Consider the following 23,179-nt stretch of genomic DNA (forward strand, 5'->3'; position numbering starts at 1 on the left):
TTAGAAGGCTGATTTTTTTTGATGTAACCACTTTAAAATGCTGACATTCTAAATCAACATGTGTAGCTACATTTGATTATCAATTACTGCAAAACATATACAGTCCTACTGTTTTTTGTTTCTTGTTTTATAAAGAGCTTCAATCTTTTTGAAAAAAAAGTTAGGTCAAAATGCATACAATAGGCATTTTATGTAATGTAACTTTAGCTGGCTTTAAAATCAGTCCTACTGTTTTTGACAGAACTTAGTTGCGGGGGATGACAGAATTGTCACTTATAATTATAGGAAAAACTAAATATAAGTATTAAAATCAATCACCTTTTTTACCTGCCTAGGCAATATAATAATGTATAAAACTGCAAATATTAGTTTTAGTACTGTGAAAAATCTGCAAATATCACAAATGTTTGTTTAATACTGTTGAACTCATAATTAAGTTGATTTCTACTTTAAAATATTTTTAAATAGTTCAATTTTAAAATAATTTCTGGGTCGAAAAATATGCACGTTGTGTTTTTCTAAATGCATAATATCATGACCATAACTATCTTCAGAATCTTACTCCTTATTATGACCAACAAAGCAAAACTTTTTAATGCCATACATTTCAGTAGAATAGGGTTGTAACAGGATCCAATAATAAGGTAAGTACTTCAGAAACAAATTTTGTATTCAGAAATGTATTTTAAAAAGATCATACACTTTAAATACTGGATAACTTAAATTGGGACTATACTTGTATTTATACTTATTTAAGAAAGCATATTCATGCACATTACAAATATCAAAACAGTGTCTAATATATAGAAAGGCACTCTTAACCTCATATTAGACTTGCCTTTTTTCCCATTATTAGGTGGGCTTGGTGCTTCTCCCTCATTGTCTTTATAACATTGAAAACAGACAACAGTGATTAATAATTAAGGTCATTAACAACCCAAATAAAAACCAAGCACACCACAAAAGATGATATCACACACCAGAGAAACAAATCCATGCACTAACATGACACCTCACATTAATGAACAGAAGAGTAAAGTATACCCTTCCTAGCCCATAAGAAAAGTAATAAAAACAAAAATAAAATGAGGAATAATGAGTCATTTTATAATAAGTTAGGAAGATTGTAGTTACGGTTTTATTCTAAGAACTAATGTAATTTACCAATTTCATTTTGAGAATTAAGCATAGGCGACAAACTGGCTCAATAAATGGGCTTCTTTATCTTAATAAAGTTAAAAATAAATAAAAGTGATATTAATTACTGCTGAAGTCCCCAAACTAATGATATACTAAACAATGACTTTACTGCAAAAGCCAATTCGTGAACAGTATGAAAGCCTTTCGGTATTCGTATGGACTAGTTTCAGATACATAGGAATGGGCAAGCAGGGAAACATTAACTACACAGCTAAATTAAATGAAATTCATTCTTACAGTATTCCTTAAAAATGTTATTCCTATAGCACTTCAGGAAAATGGAAGATGTGTGACATTCTAGTAGTTAGTACATGATAGGTTCAGAACAGAGATAGTTATACTTTCTTATTGATATAAATATGCGTCTAAACTTGCCTATGTTTTCATTACCAGATGTACTCTGATGATTTTTCTCACCTTTATGACTTTAAAAATAGCTACTAAAAAATTTGCAATTGCAGTTTAAGAGGTTTTCTGTCTTAAACCACAAACACTACTGCAAGAATGCATCCATGAAAATACATCTTATGCACAATATACATAATAACATTGCTTTCACACAATGGTAAAGGAGAGCACAAAAGGCACATAAACTACATGCTACCATTCATGGGTACAATACTTTCAGAAATATTCTGACAAAGAAAGTGGCAAAAATTATGGTATGTAAACATAATAGGGGCTTAAAAACACCAAAATGAAGTGTCTTCATTCCATTTAGAAGGAGGACTCTTTGGGGAGAAATTAGGATTGTCAATAAATAGCGCAATACTGAGCTGGGTTGAAGATGAAGCTACAGTTAATTGTTCTTAATTTAGAAAAAAGTTCATGGATAAATTATAATAGTTTCTAAAAGCTTCAAGAACTAAAATTTTGTAATTTATATTCTTCTCTATATTTACTTGTAATTTAGCTCTAAAAAATCAAAATTGCTGAGAAAAGAGACTAGGACTTCACTGAACCTACACTCAGTGAAATACAGTGTTTTAGTAGGTACCCAAAAACATTTTTGCGTAAATATATGAACTGAATGTAAGGCTGGGGTAAAGGATAAGTATAAATCTTAGTGAGAGGCATTGTCTATAATTTCAGTTTGATTTAAACAATAAGGAGAATGTTCAAACGGGTAAATTAAATACCTTGATAAGTTACCTAGCTAGCTCATGTAATATCTTTCCACTAATAAATTTAAGTAATTATTTTAAAATTAGTACTGAACAATCTGTTCTTTATTCTGTATTTATAAATTTGGAGCCTAAAGTCTTACGTGAAATAGAAAAGTTATACTTCTAAAACATTTGATTATTTTGGACACACAGTCAGACAGACCTGCCTTGACCTCTTCACCCTGCTTTTCTCCCCCCTGCTCTTCCACATGCCCAGTTACTTCATTAACTTCTGTATATGCAAAAGTAAAGAAAAGGATAAGACCAGATATGTACATCTGTTACTCTTAAGTAAAACAAAACAACAAATTTCAAATTATTCATGATATGAATGATAATAAGGAGAAAAATAGATTATTTTTAATGAGTTTCTGACATGTTATGGAAGCACATAAGTATACTGTTAATAAATTATCTTACTGTCTCCTTTTATGATAACATTGATTTATAAAAGAAATTGTGGCCCATAAGTATTTGTAATATGTAATAACTGTAAGACAGGCAAAATACTTCATCTATAAACTTGATATACTATTAGAAAAATAATACTATATAACTTTTCTACTAGAGAAACAAAAAATAATATTATAAACTCATTTTTATTTTTATAAAATGCCAGTACATCGAAGTTAGGGGTAAATTAAAAATAATAATGCCTTACAGTTGTTTAGTACATTGTACTTTCATTATATTGTTTCTATTTTCTCTGACTCTCAGACAAAAAGAAGATGACCAATACTGTACCACTGTCAAGACCAACATATATAAGGTTTTAAATTAATTAACAGACCAAAATATATCCCAGGTCAAAAGGAATTAAATTAGGACTTGCTCATTTTTCAGCTATTGAACAGGATCAGAAAATAAACATGTCATTTCTTTGATTCTAAAACAGTGTCACTAAATTATAAAATCTGACAACTTTTTAAGAGATAATCCAAACATACTTCGATTTAGACCATTAATCCATAGTCAATTTTGGGTTATACCTTTAACTTCAGTTAGAAGTTGAAGACTTCTAAAAGAGATATTATATATTGCCTTTAAAGCTAAAGAAAAGATACAATCATGTATCTGCTGGAGTCTTCATATCAATATTTATGAAAACACTGCTAAAATCATTCACACTTTTAAGCAAAACAAAACAACCAAAACTCCCCAAATCCTTTTATTTCATACTGGAAAGAATAAGAGAGGTTTTTGACTCTCCTCTCTTTTATTTATAAAAATGGAAAAGTCACAATTAGAGACATTATAGGAAAACTGTGGTTTTTATAGATTCTATAGGGCAAAACCAGACAGAAAATAGAATGTTTGTTGACAAGCCCATGAAAAACTTCCCTGACCTTCAATATCAGCTTTAATGTCAGTTTTTTTGGTATATTTATTATTACAAAGAATGGAACAACTCATATCTCAATGGACTATTGCTACCGAAGATATTAAAACTGAATTTAGAAAAAATTATGGCATGAATTATGTTTCTGACTTCATATGCTAACAAATGATGCCAAAACTCTATCTTTAAAAATTGTGGGGAGAGGAGACAAAAGATTCTGTATGTATTACAGAACTTTCCTTATGGAAAGTACTTTTAAAATTATACACTCCCATTTTTATGTAAATAATTGACAACTATAGAAATGCTAATATCTTTTTTATCAGGCTGTATAACAGACCATTAGTCCCGATAGCACTGAGTTGTTTACAATTATAGTTCACAGTACATAGTAAATAAAAACGACCACAAAATAGGACTTGATAAATCATTCAGCTACAACTAACAAGATCACAACTTGTTCTAAGTTATGTAAGGCAATAAAAGTACTGCTGCTCAAATGCAATGCACTTAAAAATGTGTTACAAATATGAATTTTACTATAAAAATATATAGAATTACAAGATTATTTTAATGGTACTTTTTACACTATTTGAAGTAGCTTTTCAATTTGTAAATAAATATTTCATGCATTCATTCAACAAATATTTATTGAGGGCCTGTAATGTGCCAGGCATTATTCTATGTGTTGGAGATTCATCAGTAAATAAAACAGTTAACAATTCTTCAAAGTTACAAAGTCAACTGCAGAATTCTATAATCAGCAGAGGAATTTTTATTGTCCTGGTAAATGTATGACACTCCATATATCATGACTCAATGTTTTCTCTTGAGTCATAATGTAGCATTGACAATCAAACTGTACATATTTAACTTTGTTACACTATAAACAGTCTTGCTACAACATGAAAAATGATGCAGGAAATACAAGGCACAATCACTATCTAATGCAATAACTTTCTTTTCTAGAAAGCCAAATTTAATAATTGGAAGATCATCATAAATACAAAATGAAATATATGATGATAAATATAACTAGACTAGGTGTACATCCTCAATGACATAAACACAGACTGCAATTGATATCTTTGGTTAAAGTCTTACACAAAACATCAAATTCTATTTAAAAAGCAAAGTTTTTAAAAAAGAAAATTTTACCTTGTGATTTAAAAGAAGTTAAATTCTTTGCATTCTTACTTGATTGAATCAAAAAATTCAACTCCTTTGTATATTTTCCAAGTAAAACAAAAGTCAAATACTTTACCGGAATCATAAAATAAAGTAATTTTACTGTAATAAAGGTCTATACAGTGGAGGGACATCAATTGCAGTTGGGTTTATTTTTGCTCACATAACCCCTAAAAAGGCTGTCAGCACAAAACAAACCCTCCTTTATGTACAGACCTTCATAAGGTTCTATCTCCTTGACTCCATTGTCTGGGAAAAACAAAATAACAAAACAAAAAAGGGAACCAAAGCACAGGGGTTAAAAACAACAGAAATTTCCAAAGGTACAGAATGTATCATTTATTAAAGAAAAGTTAAATGGTGACTTAAATGTGTTTGTTGGTTTGTTTGTTTTGGTAAAGCACGTCCAGTTACCAAATAAAGGGACCATTTTTAAAAATGACATTAAAAATTATTATATTTTATCATCCATGCTTTTAGAGGTCCTTTATCCAAGAATTTACAGATTTTTGGGGAGTACGTTCATCTGTGTGTAAGCAAATAGTGCTTCTTATGCAAAAATTTGAAAGTATTAAAAATATCAGTACAACATGCATCTTTCTTGTATATTCATGATTACCTTTTTCTGGTACTCCAGTTTTGAGAAGGATCACCATTGTTGTGCATCAGCTAACCAGTCCTTTGCAGTGTGTGAAAATTGATTTGGCTAGTTACTAATAAACTTTATGTAACTATCAACAATTACATAAACTTAGTTGTAGCAAAGAAACATCACCCAACTGCTTATTTAAGAGCATTAAGTTTACTTCTTAAAACGCATTTACTAAAGTTTGAAAAATGTGCAAGAGCAATAATGATAGGTTATTTTTGCCTGCAAAGATTATAAAATTTACATGCCAAATATATAATATTTATAAATATATTTATAAATATAACTACTAGCAAATGCAGCTAAGATAGTCCACTGACGAAAGAAGAAAGCTAACACAAAGGTAGTAAAAAAGAATCTTGATTCACCTTAGCTTCCATGGGTATTTCCTATATGACACAATTAGAAATAAAACTTACTTCTCTCCAATGTTCCCTTTGGTGGAAGTTGTGGGAGTTGACGGCCCCTTCGTCCTGCCACTGGAGTACTTGATGGGCTTGTTTGGACAGACCCAGTACGAGGGTGAGACCTACAAGATACATCATTAATATTCATTTTTCAATAGAATGAGTTAAAACACTTTTAATACATTTGGTTCATATGACAGCTGTATGGTGCAATTTTAAAGAGGTTTAGCTGCTGATTAAAAGGTTAGGAAAGTAGGACAAAATATGGATATTTGAATGACTATCTAAATAGCAAAAGATGTTTATACTTTTATGTAATATGCATACATACACAGATACATGCACACAAAACCCTACAGTAAAATCCATGGAATTATTAATGTAGATCAGTATTCTATCCATATGAAAGCAAGAAGAGAATTCTGCGGCTCAAAAAAATGAAAGATAATGCTTACATTTCTTTCTACCAGTTTTCAAACTCTTAACACTAACCTCCCTCCCTTGATCCTAAGAGATTTTTGCTCAGGCTTATATTAGATATCCCTTTTTTAGAAATTATCTCACAGACTACAAATAAAACCCTGAACAATTCAAAATTCAGCTAAAGAAGATATTGGTTAATACATGATATTAGTATTGACAGAAAGAAACTAAAAATCTAGTTTTATTTATTGTCATTATGATGATTATTCCAAAAGTGATGTCTAATGGACACAAACAATTTCTCATTCTGTAGGAGAACATGATAGTCATGAGGTGCATTATGTGGGGATTTACCCAGGACTCCTGATAAATGAGAAATCACAAAACAAATGAGGTCAGGACAGTTAATAAACAAATTACAATGGTAGTCACACACTATTATATCCGCTGAATATAAATAGTGTGCTTACACTGAAAAGGTTAGTGTCGATTGTTATTAGTGATCAGCCAAGGATGATAGAAGAGACCACTTAGCTGCTGGGAAAATAAAATGGTGTGCTGGTGGGGCAAAGGGGAAGTTAGTCTGATTGATTTATCTTTCACCTCGATAAGGCAGGTGAAGGAGGGGCAGATCTTCCAGTCATTAATGAAGGCATCGACCTCATGAGGTTTGTATCAGGACGCTCAGTGGATCGGGAGCGGGTGGTTGTCCGCTCTAGGAGAGGCCGTTGTTCTGTTGATCTGGATCTGTGATATGGCTGTCTATCTGCTGCTTCACAATCCCTGAAACGTTAGTCAAAAAGCAGCTCAGTTGATCTTTAGTGCCCTTCTGCTATTTTGTTATGATGCATCAAACTGATTTTGAAAAAGGTAATTGTTTAAAATTATTGAGTATGGAAAAAAAATGTTCTCTTCCCCAACATATTCTGAGTAAATTCTCACTAAACTTCGTAAGAACTTTTAAGGAACCGACATCTGCCTTTAATAGCAATTCCCAGTGAAGACAATAGGAGTTGCTCAATTATAATCAAAACAAAACTGTTTTCCAAAATGAATTCTCTAAATGGAACATGTGAAATATGTGAAGTATTCTAATATTTGAAAAGAATTCTTTGACTTTTCCTAACATTTTCAAAAGAGAAAAGAAAACCATAAAAGCACTAATTCTCAAGTCACTAAGGCTGTTTATTAGTATACCAACTAAGATATAAAATGGCTTTCAGCACAATAATTGTGTATTGATACACCTAAACATTCAAATGGCAGAATCAAAATGTTACGAGAAAACTGTGCAACTTTGCAGTCTGTAGCCGTATTTAAACATGGTCCACAAGAAAAATCACTGTATAGAAAAGGAGTTAATTAACCAATCTATGCCATTTATCTCAGTGCAGTTTAGCGATGCCAACCAACACAATTCAGAATGGGTATTAATTGATTGAAATAATAATGGTTCTGAAACAATGTGATTTCACACAATTTGACCACAAATAAATCTAACATCGAAACCTAATCCTTCTTGAAAGAAGCAGACTTAAATGAATAACCTATCAATACTAATTTTTGTATCCCTGGAGTCTAGCATAATGCTTTTACATCTAACATGTAATCAGTAAATGTCTCCTAACACCAGCCCCACTATCTATGGAACAACCCAAAAAACACTAGCTCTGGCTCTAGAACTCCAAAGTAACACATACTCCAAAGTATACTATAAATGAAACTATTATCCCCGCACGTAGTTGTAACCACAGCAATGGAAATGTTTATATATTATAGACAGTAAAGAAAGCAGTAGTCTCCCTCAAGACTTATGTATTAAGGACTTCCACTTTACCTATAAATTCTCTCAATCTTATTTTTGATAATGAAAAATGCAAGCAATTAAAGAAAAATAAGAAAAGAAATGACACAATTTCCCAAATATAAGTAATTATGTGGCATATTGGACCAGTAGGCATTAGATTAGATGACTTTAGGAACTGGATACTGGATTTACTCTACAACGTTATATTGTGATTATCTTACACTTTCAATTCATAGGGTAACATGTCAGGCAAATAATTTTTAAACTATTTTTAAGTCCATGTACTATAATATGATTGATTTCTTAAGAATTTAGTTTTTTTATAAGTGTATCCAGAATATGTCAAAAGAAGCTGAGATTAAATGTAAATACATATACAATATTCAATTACTAGTCAAAGAGAGAAATGAAAAGTCAACCTGATAGTGTAAGAAATCATAATTCTATTTTTCTTCCTGAAAAACTATTTCAGAGAGAACACTTCTCTTTAGAAATAAATATGCTCAGGACTTCCCTCGTGGCACAGTGGTTAAGAATCTGCCTGCCAATGTAGGGGATACAGGTTTGATCCCTGGGCCAGGAAGATCCCACATGCCACGGAGCAAATAAGCCCATGCACCACAACTACTGAGCCTGAGCTCTAGAGCCCGCGTGCCACAACTACTGAGCCCACGTGCCTAGAGTCCGTGCTCCACAACGAAGAGTAGCCCCCACTCACTGCAACTAGAGAAAGCCCATGCACAGCAACAAAGACCCAATGCAGCCCAAAATAAATAAATACATAAATTTATTTTTTAAAAAAGAAATAAATATGCTCAATATTTGTTAAATGTTGTTGGTGTACATATCTTTGTATATATTCAACACAATAGGTAACCAGAATCAAAGGGATGTATAAATCTATTCTTAGATTCCTTAAAACCTATTTTTGGAAAGTACCAATCTTTACACTATTTTCATATTTCCTATTATCTTAAATTAGTAATAAACTTATTTCATTATATAACATGTAGTAACACAACTTTCTGGAATATCTATGACTATCCCAACAGAAAATTAAGCTAATATTTCACTTATTTATGCAAAATTTGATTTATTCTGATTCCATCGAGTAATTTTTCCAGGTAGGATGTGAAATATCAGGATATACACTTACACTTCTTTGACACTATATTTTAATAATTGAAATATATAATCGTGAGTGAAATCTAGAGAATTATTTCAAATGTGTTGCTAAGTTCTATGTCCTTGAAAGGATACTATTATTTTTAAAGCAAACAGGTCACTCTTTAGGAAATATCCCTTAAAAAAATCTCTTTAGTGAAAACGTTGTTTGAAGATTATAATCAATGTTTTAAATTTTACTTATATTTTTCTTTCCACAGTCATCAATAATATGAATTATATGATTTCCATAGTGTGAAATGAAAATTGTTTAATAAGTGAAACATGACAAGAACCACAGTAGAAGGTAGAAATTTACTGAAATGTTCCACCACAGTTAAGGGGAGGGGAAAGCTATCATATTTTAAACTTTGATAACACAGTAGAAGGTCAAGATAGGCTCCTGCTCCCACAATTGGGTAAGAAAAGGTCTTACTAGGTGAGAACTAAGATTATTGCTCAGAAAATTGAAAGCAGCAATGCCTAAGTCTCATATATAATACCCAGCTTCATAGCAGGTTCTTTAAGGGACTGAGATATAAAACTTGCCAACTTCCACCTAAATTCTTAGTGAGTTTTAATTTTAAGGTAAGAACGTATAAATAATTAATTTTGAATAGTAGCAACTGAGGCATGGGAAATAATAGATAACCATTTGCAAGGCATAAAATATTTAAGTGCTTACCTGGGTTTCTGAACTTGGGGTCTATATTTCAACGTAAATAGTTTCCTTTGTGATCCTACTTATTTACTTTATTTTACCTTACGTATTTCAAAATATTATTCTAAAAAGGGTAAACACAGATTTTACAAGACTGACAAAATCAAGCCATATAAAAGTTAGGAAACACTGACCTGTATATTTAAATCTTTCTCAGGTAAATAACTTGGTTGTCTTTTAAAAGTGATTTAATATCTGTCAGACTCTATTCTTAAATAGTTTACGTTTTCTGATATATATGTTTAAAATTGTTCAGAGTTTGTATGTGCCATTTACCTGGATAGATACAGATTATAGCTCTGCTTATTTAGTGGCTGCTATTCCAAACTGTAAGCATTTGCAGAGGATACTCCACAAATAGAGCTAATTCATATTTTTTTAAAACCACAGAATTTATTTTCTTACAGCTCTGGAGCCTGGAAGTTCAAGATCAAGTAGTTGGCAGGGTTGGTTTCTCCTGAAACTTCTCTCCTCAGCTTGTACATGGCTGTCTTCTCCCTGTGTCTTCACAACATCTTTTTTTTTTTTTTAAACATCTTTACTGGAGTATAATTGCTTTACAATGGTGTGTTAGCTTCTGCTTTATAACAAAGTGAATCAGCTATACATATACATATACATATATCTCCATATCTCCTCCCTCTTGTGTCTCCCTTCCACCCTCCCTATTCCACCCCTCTAGGTGGTCACAAAGCACTGAGCTGATCTCCCTGTACTATGCAGCTGCTTCCCACTAGCTATCTATTTTACATTTGGTAGTGTATATATGTCCATGCCACTCTCTCACTTTGTCCCAGCTTACCCTTCCCCATCCCCGTGTCCTCAAGTCCATTCTCTATGTTTGTGTCTTTATTCCTGTCCTGCCCTGTTCATCAGAACCATTTTTTTTTTCTTTTTAGATTCCATATATGTTAGCATACGGTATTTGTTTTTCTCTTTCTGACTTACTTCACTCTGTATGACAGACTTTAGGTCCATCCACCTCACTACAGATAACTCAGTTTTGTTTCTTTTTATGGCTGAGTAATATTCCATTGTATATATGTGCCACATCTTCTTTATCCATTCACCTGTCGATGGACACTTAGGTTGCTTCCATGTCCTGGCTATTGTAAATAGAGCTGCAATAAACATTGTGGTATACGACTCTTTTTGAATTATATTGACTGACACTATTGAAACCAGACCCAGTATTGTAACAACCCAGCTTTAAAAGCATATGATAGTACATGCAGATTTGATAAGGATTTCTAAGGGAAAAATCATTTTATAATCAAAGTTGTACATTTTCAATCATTTTTCCTCTCGTATAGTCGCCTTTGAAAGATTTTTTAATTTCCAGGTATCTGGCACAGCTTCCTACTTATTTCATCACCTTTGCTATTTACTTCTCCTAATCTCAAAGTACATGGGAGTTATGCAGTGTAACAGAAAAGAATAGGCCAGTGAGCATTTTCTTTCACTTATATACAACCATTGCAATGATACAACTCCAGATCAACATAAGCTCAACGTAGACTCTCTCTCTAAATACGATGGAATACTAAGAATACTAAAAAAATGAAAAACAAACATCACAATGCTTCAAAGTATTATTCAGATATGAGTGAAAATTGTCCTAGAATGTAACTCAGACTTTAGAGTCTATGTTAAATCAGACAGACTTATTTTGCATTTATACTGTAAAGATGAGATAAGTAAATGTAATAGGGTTTTTTTTTTAATAGACTTGTAAAAAGTAAAGCTACTTAGGAATTACTATTTTTTCTTTTTTATAAAGAAATTATTTCTTTATAAAGTTGAAATCTTAAAAATAAATTTGGATGTATCTCTGAAGGACAAGAAGTATAATCTCATGTTTGGGGCAAGAAATAACTTCCCTATATCTATATTATGTAATATAGTAAGCTGATTAACAGCAGCAGCATTATACTTTTGATAAAACACCTTCAATGTTTAGAGATTTTCTGAGCATTAGCTGCATAATTGAAGAAATAAATATATTACAGAATTTTAAAATGAGATGTTTTAGGGTAATTAATATAAAATATGTTATATAGTTGTATAATATATAAAGTATTTTAAAGCAATTATATGATTCAACTCTATAATTTTCATGCTCATCATATTGTGCAAGGTACAGTTTAACTTTTTAAAAACTCTATATTATTTTAGCATTGCTTCCAAAGTTAAGAGAATTGCAAGTAAACAAAATACCATGGTAATAAGTACATATTCAGAGATACTTATTTACCATGTGTATGAAGAGTAATATTTTATTATTTTGGAGGAAGATAGATTAATTTTCCTTGGGCATGATAGCATTTTTTTTTTTTACAGAACATTTCTGTTCAGTTAAACATTAAATTCTGTGTGTTAGTTAAAAGTAAATGATTTTATTCAAAAATAACAGCAATATCTAGGGCCAGCCAAGTTAATAACAATCTAACATGTGAAAATGGTAATAATACACATATTGATGAGAGAAACCAAACACTTTTAATGTAGAAAAACATGTTACTATGTCTCATAACCCTATTTTATCAACAAAAAGAGAAGTAAAGTGTTCCCTTATGTATAGAAGTATTTTCTAAAAAATAGTCAACGTTGGAAACAGCAATAAGAAAAGATTACCCCAATTTTCTCCAGAACAATAAAGATATATTGTATTAGTAGACATGCACACACAGAAACAGGTAAAATATAAATATCTTGAGGATATTTTGAGTATTTTATTAGTAGTTATAGCAGTTATAGTAGTTATAATTCTCAGTTATTTCATTTTTACTTCAAAAATAACTGAAACAAAACAACAAATAAGCAAGATTATTTACTCAGCAACAATGAACATACAGCAAAATAATACATCTTTAAAATATGTTTTTTCAAAATCCTGAGAGATGAAATAATTACCACCTTCTATCTATAAAATTCTTATTTTACTAAATAGTTTCCATTTTCAGTGGATGTTGAAGTATAATACCATATTGTTAACTGTAAGAAATTCAAGTTATCTCACTAAAGTATTGATAGTATGTTTTCCCTTCCCAGGTCCTCAAAGATTCCATAAAATAACAAACATCTTAAAGATGTATCTTAAAGATGTATCTCTAAAGAACCAAATTATGCATTGCTATTGTATGACACGAGTAAATGTGATTAGGCATATTCCTCACTCTAGAATATCTGAGTGCCATGTTCAAAATTTTCATTGGTCAACTTTGAACAATTCACTAGCATTTCTTTTCTTTGCTAGTTTTACATGGATAGTGGAAATTCCTCATATACACTGCTGCCTGCTGCCCCTAACTGTTACTTCATAATGTCAGTTCAAATCACATAAGAGGTAGTAGTCAGAGGACTGATTAATCCCCTCCTATATACACATACATACACACAGAACAAAAGGTATGCACATTTTCAGGCACAAATACTATCTGCCTCAGTCACTAATGATGACATGATGTCTAACAGTCAAAATTACTAGAAACACCAAAAAGCAAGAAAGATAAGGCCCACTGTCAAGAGACAAAGCAATCAACAGAGTCAGACTCAGCTAGGACACATGTTGAGACTATCAGGCAGGGAGTCTAAAATATTATATGATTGGCATGTTAAAGACTATCTTAGAAAGGATGGACAATATCTCCTGCAGGAAAAGCTGAAGAAATATCAGCAGTTAGATGGCGACCAAAAAAAAGAGTCAAATGGGAGGCCGGTGGTGAAGAAGGATGCCGTGTGCTCTGTGGTCCTGGGCCTGGCACACAGTGGGTGGGATGGAGGCGACTTCTGAGTAGCACTTGGAGGACACAGGGAAGAATCCATCCATTGATGGAGTCCTGGTCACAGATTCACAGGGACTTAACCTGGGCTGCCGTGGGACCCGGTCAGATGAGCAGGCTCGGGTGATATCTGTTCTAGCCCAGCAAGCAGCTAAGTTAACCTCTGACCCCACTGATATTCCTGTGTTGTGTCTAGAATCAGACAATGGGAACATCATGATTCAGCAACACAGTGGCATTGCACAAAATGGCCTTGTGACGTCTCATGTCAGTTCTCCAGAAGCCTATGATATGGACTACAGTCTACCTATGTTAATTATCTTAAAGAGTTATTAAAGTTTCAATAGTTAGGTCATTCATTTAATATGCATTGGACATTTTTCTATTAATTTTAGAGTAAGCACTTTTTGACATTGTAAGGACTGACCTATCAAAATGTTAGTAAGAAAAGATCTTGTTTTGAAGCAACAGGTCTAGGTCACTTTGTATACAGAATTTTGTTATGGTCAATAAATCTGGTTGGAGGGAAGAAAAAGAGTCAAATGGAAATACTAGAAATAACAGAAAGTAGAATGTGGTAAAATGTTAGAAAATTAGCATGGAGTCAGTTTATAGAGATCTTAAACATCTAGTTAAGAGGTTAAGACAGGGTTTAATTTTCAATGAGAGTGACCAAAAAGTTCTGAACAAAGGTACTTTTTAAGTAATGAATTAAGAAGATGACTTCAGCAGTAGTGTATGGAATGAATTAGAGTAGGAAAAGGTTGACTTGTAGTAAAAGTTTGGAAACAGAAGAAGGTATGGATGACAAATATAAACCACAATGTACAAAATATACAATATACAGAATTATACAAACAGAATTTTAAGTTAGAAGGAATCTCAGAAATTGTATAATTCAATCTCTCTCATTTTAGAAATAAGCAAACTAAGGCTCACAGAAACTTGGTCAAAGTCACACAATTAGAAATTTTTTGAGCTGGAATTTGAATTGCGCTTTCTTGGTTCTAAAGCCTGTTAACTTCTTTGACTAGGGATGTTTTTTTTTTTTCCTCTATATAATGTTTGGCAAATCACCATATGAATTAAATGAAAGACATGAATAAACCAAAGAAAGAGCGTGAAATTCCCAGCCTCCAAAATGAAAGGATGATCTATTAACAGAAATAGAAGAATTCTTGGGAAGAACGAGAGTAACTTCAGGTTCGGACTTAAATTTGTGAAGCGTTGCAAGAATATTCTTGTACAGATGTCAGTCATATAATCAGTTTGAGAAGTCACTGTATTATATTAATATTTCACTATTCATTAGAGAGGCTAAAAAGAGAAGTGGTTAATAATGGCAGATGCAAGGACATAACAAGGATAAATATGTGTAAAAAGATACAGCAAATAAGAACCATGGAGAAAATCATTTAAAATAAAGTGCTGGAAGCAGAGGTCAGACTGTAGAGGGTTAAAGCTTAGGAGCTGATGAAGGAGTGGAGAAAGCATATGTAAAAATACATAGTCAAGAAACATGACCTAAGAGAGAGAAATTGATCATTCTCAAGGGAGCTTGAAGGTGTGGCAGAATAGAAAGAAGGTATTATTAAGGAGATTTCAGCAGTCCTCCGTAACAACAATTTGAGGAAAAACAAATTAGTGAAGTAAGAGAGATTGAAATGTAAGAGAAACAAGGAATAATGAATGGAGGAAAATTCCAGAGAAATTAAGAAAGTGTACAGTCAGAAACACAAATAGATTACTTGTGATGGAGAAGAAAATGCTTCTAAGAGGAAAGGAGAAGGTTTGTAACAATGCAAAGAAATTGAGGCACAAAGGGGAGGGGTAGCTCAGGAAGTGTGAATTACTTAGATTTGATCCCGTTCACTAAGAGCTTTCAGTATACTTCTCAGATAGGGCATCTACAGGAAAATATTCTACATTCCACACAGGAATCTCATCCTCCTGTGACTCCACTAGTTTTGTCAGAAACCTTTCTCTAATTAGGGTCCTAGTCATGGCCCCAAATACCTTAAGAAAAGACCATTCACTTCCTCTCTTCAAACGCGATGGCATCCCTCAGCACTACTCTAGCCTCAGGTCAGACCCTTCCCAGAACCTAACTCAGTTCTGGCACCAAAACAACTTCCAATTCTGGCACCAAAACAACTTAGGATAAATTTAGGATAGTTGAGGTATATCACTTCTATTTAAGCATCTTATCTCTGTAATTTTAGTATCAAGTAAAGGGCAAGCCCAATTGCCCCCTGATATCTTCTCTCTAAATTCTTCATTTCTTGTACTCTCTTCTGTACCATTTTAATCTTCTCTGATTCTCTTAGCTATATTTTCAAGAATCCTTATCCATTGTTAACTAACTTCCTTATGTCATCAACCATTCTGCAGAATGGTTTCTGCATATCCCTACCTTAAATAACATTTAGCTCAACTCTGCAGACTCTCCTTCCAGTGTAACTCTCACCTGCAGAAGCTACTTATTCGTTCACATTTCAAAGTCCATGGATTCATGAGAGATTGGTTCCCTAGAGACACTCTGGCCATTACTCTCCCACTGTAATGTACATGTCCTTATTTCTATTAAGCATGCCCCTTGGCTATAAGATCAATTATTAATTCAGGTGGCTAATATCTATCCAACTTCCAATCACTATCCCTTAGTCATTGATCATTTGAGGAATTGGGTGTCAGCCGTCTTCCCTACCATAATTCCTAAGGTAATGCTAGGAGATTTCAATGCACATGCAGAAAATTGTTCAATAATCTTGAACCACAACTCTTGGATCTTCAAAACTTCAATAATTGTCACTTTTTTCCTGCATCAGCGCTCCCTCCTGGGGAAATACTGTGGATCTTAGAATCCAATGAAACTATTTAAACTCAGAAATATTAAACCCCAATATCTCAAACTGATGACAATCATTATTTCTGTCAGGTGTTGTATAATCTCACTCCCAATTTACTTGATCTCCATTTGATACTTTTTGTTCCTTGGTCCAACCAATTCCTGCCAGTATATAGCACCCTCTTTGCTTTTCTTCCATCCTTCTCATCCTAGACTCTATGATTGATCACCTGAACCCCTCCTATAAAAACACTCAGATTCCCTTCTATACCAAATCTTCCAAACATTCATCAAAACCCTAAAATTGGTTCAATGCCATAAACTGATTCTTCAACATCTAGGCAACTGGGTATTGCTTAAGCAAAGCATACATTCATACATGTTGGCACATTGCAAATTCATGGTTTCCAACATTTGCCGTGGTGGCATCACCAAAAATCTTCTTACTTATATTTAATCAGTTCCCATCAGTTTTTACCCAACAACTATTTAAACTTTCTCATTTTCAATCAAACATCGTATTCAACCTCTGGGAATCCTCAGGAATTTGTCTCAAAAACAATCATGTAATCTCAATTACAGCAACAACAAAATTGAGGTTATCAAACAAAATTACCTTCAATTTAACATCCTTTAAAAACTTACTTAGTTCCAACTCTCTCATCTATTTTCCTCCTGTCTCAATGGTAAATAAGAGCCTCTTTATGTTTACAAACTCCATCTGTGTGGTGAGCCCTACCTACTGCTCTAAGACCTTTCTTCCAGTCACCCTCTTTTTTTCCCTGTTTTCAACCTATCTTTTTTTCCTAAAGCATTCTTTCCTCCAAGCCTGTCAACACAGGGTATATTCCTTATTCTAAAAGAAAGAAACCTACTTTGGTATCACACACACCTATCTAATACTTCTCCTCTACACTCTTTTGGTGTATTTATTTTCTTATCTCCCAGTCATGTCTCAGGCCACTGAATTCTGACTTTCTTCCCTCACTACCCTTCCAAAATCATCAGTGGAAGTCACCAATGACTTCTCCCTTGACAAATCAATGGGCATTTTTCATTTATTATTTTTATTGCTGACATTATTTCTTCCTCCTTAAAACTCTCTAATTTTTTAGCTCTATTCTTCTTACTTTTCTCATTCTTCCTTCAATATGTCCTTCAGAAATTTCTCTTCGTCTACCACTTAAATGTTAATGTTTCCCATGGCAGAGGAAAACTCCTTGGCTCTCATTTCATGGGTAGTCTTTCTGGTTGATTTCACTTTCATTTATGTGGCTACTCCCCACTAGTAGTAAAATTACTCGCAAATTGCTCTACGTAGACTAAACTACTTCTTTAAGCTTGAAAATTATTTATTTTACTCCTTGCTAGAGGTGTCCTCTTAGCCCTCTCAATAATTTCAAAACTGAACTTGTCTCTCACCTAAACTGATTCCTCTCCTAACAATTCCCCCCATCTTTGTTAAGGTACCACAGGCACCCAGTTACCCAAGCTGTAAGACTAGGAGCGTTTCTTGACTCTCGGCTCCCCCTCAACATCCAAATCCCATTGTTTACCAAGTATTATTGATTTTAATTGATTAACTCTCATCTTCTATCTCTCCATCCACAACTTACTTATTAGTTCAGGCCCTCAAAGAGTTTCTGCTGTCCTAGAACAAGGCAAATACCTCGGTATGTGCTTTTCTTTTCCATACCCTTTTCTCTCAAATCAACCACCCACAGAGTCTCTAGAGTAATTATTCTAGAGTGAATAAATGTATTATAGCCATCCCCAAACAAAAACTCTTCAAAGTACCTCTGTCACGTACAGTCTTAGACCTAAGTCCCTTAACAGAGTATACAAGGTTATTCATAATCGGGACCAACTCTATCATTCCAGATTCATTTATTGCTATTCCCTGCCTTGTGGCTAATGCTTCAACAGCACTAAAACACGGTGTTTATTACTTTAGTAACTTTGCTTATACATTTCTTGAAAATTCCACCAACATCCTACCTTACCTCCCCCTAAATAATTCTAATTCTTCCTTTAAGATATAGCCTAGTTGTCATCTCCTCCATCACATTTTTATGTAAAACTTGCCACGTTGTCCACCAGCAATGTCAGTGATTCCTTAATATGCTATGTATAGCTTTAAGTAAAGATAATTACTAGGAGGAAAAGTAGGGTTGGGGGTAAATTTTAAAATATAAAAGATATATTTATTGAAACAAAGGATATATCTTAAAGGGAAATCAATAAAAGGTAACCTGATATCCATTCTAAATATGTTTGTTTAAATGTTGAATGTGTTTAAAAATACACAATGATCAGAGATAATTTTGCACTGGTCAGCATAACCTGTTCAGAAGAAAAAAAAGTTTTGATTCTTAATATTAGTTAAATATTTGTTTCCTGAAGTAATATAAAAGAAGTTTAGCAAACATTATTTAAGCTACTCTTCATCTGTTCCAAAGAGAAAGCACTCATAATTTTTCATTTTACAAACATGAAACAGAGAGACCAATTGTTCTGATTCTTCACATATTGGAGATGCCATGTTGAGTTTACTACATTTATTCCATTCAGAAAATTCCAGATTTCATACAGCCAAACTATGGTCTACTTGGAACTATTAACACATATTTATTCACAGAAAGGGAATTCCCAGACCATGATAGTTAATGTCACCTTGAAATCTAGACCAGGAAACTAGATACTTAGAAAGTTGGTGCCAATTTCTTTTTATTCTTTCCACAATCCTCAATAAAGAGGTCACTTTTCCTTTAAATATTCAGTTATTTTTTCTCAAGTAGGTAGTTAGGGAGAACTTGGATAATTTAGATCAAAAACCAATTGGAAAGAGACAAGAGATGGATCCACATTTGGACTTTGTCAAATAGATAAAAGCAGAACAATGTAGCAAGGGAACTGAGGATATTTCTGAGAATGGATTCAACCTCTGGATATGTAAGTAAGTAAAGAAAAGTGGAGACTAATTGGGAAAGGTAAACGGGTAAAGAGAGTGGAGTTGTCTATTGAGATAAAAGAACCAGTGAGTTAAAAGTAACTCAATGAAAGAATAAGAAGGAACCATGTGTAGTTCTTGTCCAAGAGTGAAGTATTTTGTAATAATTGTAAATGGAAAGTAACCTTTAAAAATTATATAAAATATTAAAATTTTTTTTTTAATTTAAAAGATTTCAAAGGTAGAACAATTTCAAGTGACGATAATATTCAGAGCATGGCCATGGGAGTGACTGAGTGAAGTAGAACCGGGAGTAAAGTTCACTACCTCCAATTTGAGATGGTCAAGGAAGTGAGTGGGTGCTGAATAGATCATTCAGGTGAATGCTAACAGCACTCAGGCTCATGGCAGAAATTGTGATAAAGAGGAAGACTAAAGCCACGTGCATAAAATAGCATAACCAAAAGGGAAATGGGTGATTGTGTTCATTTGCATTACCTACAAAGGTACAGGGGTTAAACAAGAAGCATGGAATATTACGGTAATAAATAAAAAAGAAGGGATAGGTGACTAGACGAGTTTTTATATTTTCAACAATCCCCAGAATCTCATAGTGGATTGAAGTGGGAGTCAGAGGGACTGAGTAACTCAGAAAGTTAGCAGAGTGAAATAAATGATCAAAGTCACTTTAAAAAAAAACAAAGGAAGGAAATATTAAGCTGAATATTCAATACAGCATTTACTACTTCTTTGGAAGAGGCACATGAATGCAATAGGCAAGGAGCCTATAGGTAGACGCAAGGAGTATAACCAACCATATATTCTGGTTCTTGGTTCGGGTAGTAGATTCATAAATGCTTATTTTATTACCATGCTTTGAAACATGCACACATTCTTTTGTATGTGTCAAACTAATAACGATAAAAGATAATATTTTTAAAAGCAACTAAAGACTGCATTCTCACAAAATCTATCCAACTTTTCCGAAGTAGGTATACACTAGACTCACAAATTTGAATCATTTAAGCGACAGCAAATCTTATAGTAAGTTATTTGATAACTTGTTTTCTAAAACTGATTTTTCTAACCTTGTTTTACTTTAATATAAACAACAATGATACTGTGTTTCCTGAATATAAACTAAATTATGGCACAAGAGACAATTCAGAAATCTCTCTTTCAAAATAGGCCAGCTAGGCTGAGATTGAGAATTTGAGTAAGTATATGAAATTGATAACCAACCTAGAGCTGATAAAAAACTGGTTCTATCTATGTTGGGTTACTGAAAGAATAAATAATATGAAGCAGACAAGCTACTTATTGATAATTAAGAAAAATACAGAGTATAAAAAACTAATGTGGTTCATGATCTTAATTTACCTTTAAATGGAAAGATACCAGTGTAAGAAGAATAAGCCTATAATCAGTAATGTCTCATTCATGCCACCCACCTTAAGAAAGGTCTTGCCCAATTATAAATTATAAAACTGCTTTTCACATTTTTGTAAGATAAATGTATGATCATTGCAACCAAAAAATAGTCTGAATGTAATATACAGCAATAATAAAAATAAAAGACATTAACAACAACAAAGTAAAAATTATTTAGTATTGAAGCAAACTAATAGAAAAAGAGACTGAGAAATGTAAAAGAAAAGAAAATATAGCAATAACCACTATCATATAATAAACTGGAAGGCACTAAATTTCAATTACATTTACTGAAAGACATCACAAAATTTGAATTATTAGGAATTTATTATTGATGATATCTCTTATGCTTCCTTCCACATTTGTCTAAATGAATTCAATCCTTAGGAATTTACCCATTAGTTTCAATTATTTTTTTCTAAGCTCTTTCATTATCAACTCTTAATTAACTAAACTAATAGGATAAAAGTGGTCACACATAACCCAAATCACTTTGAAACCATAGTCAGAGTGAGTACAGCACAAAATTCCTTATCTATACAGCTGAATCCACAACCACATTATCATTGCCATTCTTTTCTCTGCCTACCGGGCCTAAAAATGTTGTCACTGAACTGGCTCAAATCCCAAAAGCTACGTTTAGCCTTGAGAAACTGCAAGCTTTACAGACCTTCTCTCTCCACTCGATTTCCTTCTAGGATTAACTAGAAATCTAATCCTCCTTTCTGTTAAATGCCAGGTAATTTATATTTCCCTTCAGTACAAGGAGAATGGTGGTAGACTAGAAATACTGGGTCTGGGTAGACAGACCCAGTATTCTCCAGGGATCTGGGTTCATCTACTATGACCAACGAGTAGATCACAGCCAACTTTGACAAGGTAACCATAAACCTGAGTTTACTCTCATAAATCTCTTCCAACCTAAGCACTTTCAAGGACTGACTGCGGAGGGAGGTGGGGGAAGTGGGTTGTTAAGATATGTACCAATCAACTAGTGCTGCCTAAATATCTAATTATCAATTAGTGCTGCAGAGGAAGGTGAGCTGTCAAATGCAATTAATTTTTAATAATACTGTTCTTCTACTTTTGTACGTAATAAGAGTCAAATGTAAGTTCTGGTGAGTTAAACTTTTAGAATCATCAAAGAGATGATCCTAGCTCATTAGGGGAAGCTATATTTTTGACATCCTAATACATGTATGCTTTATTTTCTACTATTTTATAAGGATAATACTTATATCTTTCATCAATAACCACATATGTATATATAAAAAACAAAAATAGAAGTGAGTTATATCATATCAACAGACAGGCACATGCAATTCTACGAACAGACTCAATTGTAAGAAAAATATACCTGCCATCCCTGTGATGATGTTCAATGGTCTGACTGTATCTGGAGCGAGGTAGAGTAAGAAAATGACTGCAAGCATGGTAGAAACAAGAATATAAATGAGACTCAGGAAAGAAATGAGAAAGTATATTTTAATTTTTAAAAGTGAGATTCAAAAAAGATAAGCAGACAGTAAGCAAAGCAAATGAAAACTGTTACTGGAAAGCTTGCTTCTTCCTCCCAATGTCCATTGTAATATGGCAGTGCTAAAGGTTAAAATATTCTAAATATTCTAAAACAAAACACAAGAAAATGTAACAAATTGAGATGAAACAAATAATATTTCAAAATAAAATCTTATCAATTATCACTCAAACATCTTTAGCACCATCTATAAAATGTTATAAAATACAGATGCTTTCTCATTTTTTAGGAGGAAAGGTAGAAAGAGAAAAATAATAAAATAACCAGAAAGCTTAAGAAGAAAATAATAAAAGAGCTAATTTCTAATACTTATCACACTTAGGAGATTTTATAAGGTAGCTATTTCTTTTTCAATCATTACTAATTAAAAGTAACTAAAAGAATTTATAAAATTCCGTTTAGTAAGGAGCAAACATTCAAATTCCTTTATTTGAATACTAATTTTATTTTGTAAATGTATTAGATGCTATCCATTTTCCAGTCACTATGTTTATTATATGTTTATTACATGCTATTGGCTCTGCTACACTTCATGCCTCATGACTACCATAAGCCATCAAAGTAGCA

At 32.8% G+C, this 23,179-nt stretch overlaps 1 protein-coding gene across 37 annotated transcripts in view; it reads right to left on the reverse strand.

Moving 5' to 3' along the window:
* RIMS2 (regulating synaptic membrane exocytosis 2) overlaps window positions 1-23,179 on the reverse strand; it is a 566,717-nt gene that overhangs the window by 185,668 nt on the left and 357,870 nt on the right. For 13 of the 37 annotated variants that reach the window (XM_024129925.3, XM_024129938.3, XM_024129935.3 and 10 more), the window contains 2 exons: window positions 6,976-7,155; window positions 5,962-6,071 (listed from right to left, as the gene is read on the reverse strand). In XM_024129925.3, the coding sequence (XP_023985693.1) occupies window positions 5,962-6,071; window positions 6,976-7,155 (290 nt within the window). Of the gene's footprint in view, window positions 1-5,109; window positions 5,143-5,961; window positions 6,072-6,975; window positions 7,156-22,432; window positions 22,499-23,179 lie in introns of all 37 variants that reach the window. The other 24 variants (XM_024129931.3, XM_024129924.3, XM_024129926.3 and 21 more) reach the window with 6 other exon arrangements.

The sequence above is a fragment of the Physeter macrocephalus genome, chromosome 15 (assembly GCF_002837175.3).
Source record: "Physeter macrocephalus isolate SW-GA chromosome 15, ASM283717v5, whole genome shotgun sequence".
Taxonomy (NCBI): domain Eukaryota; kingdom Metazoa; phylum Chordata; class Mammalia; order Artiodactyla; family Physeteridae; genus Physeter; species Physeter macrocephalus.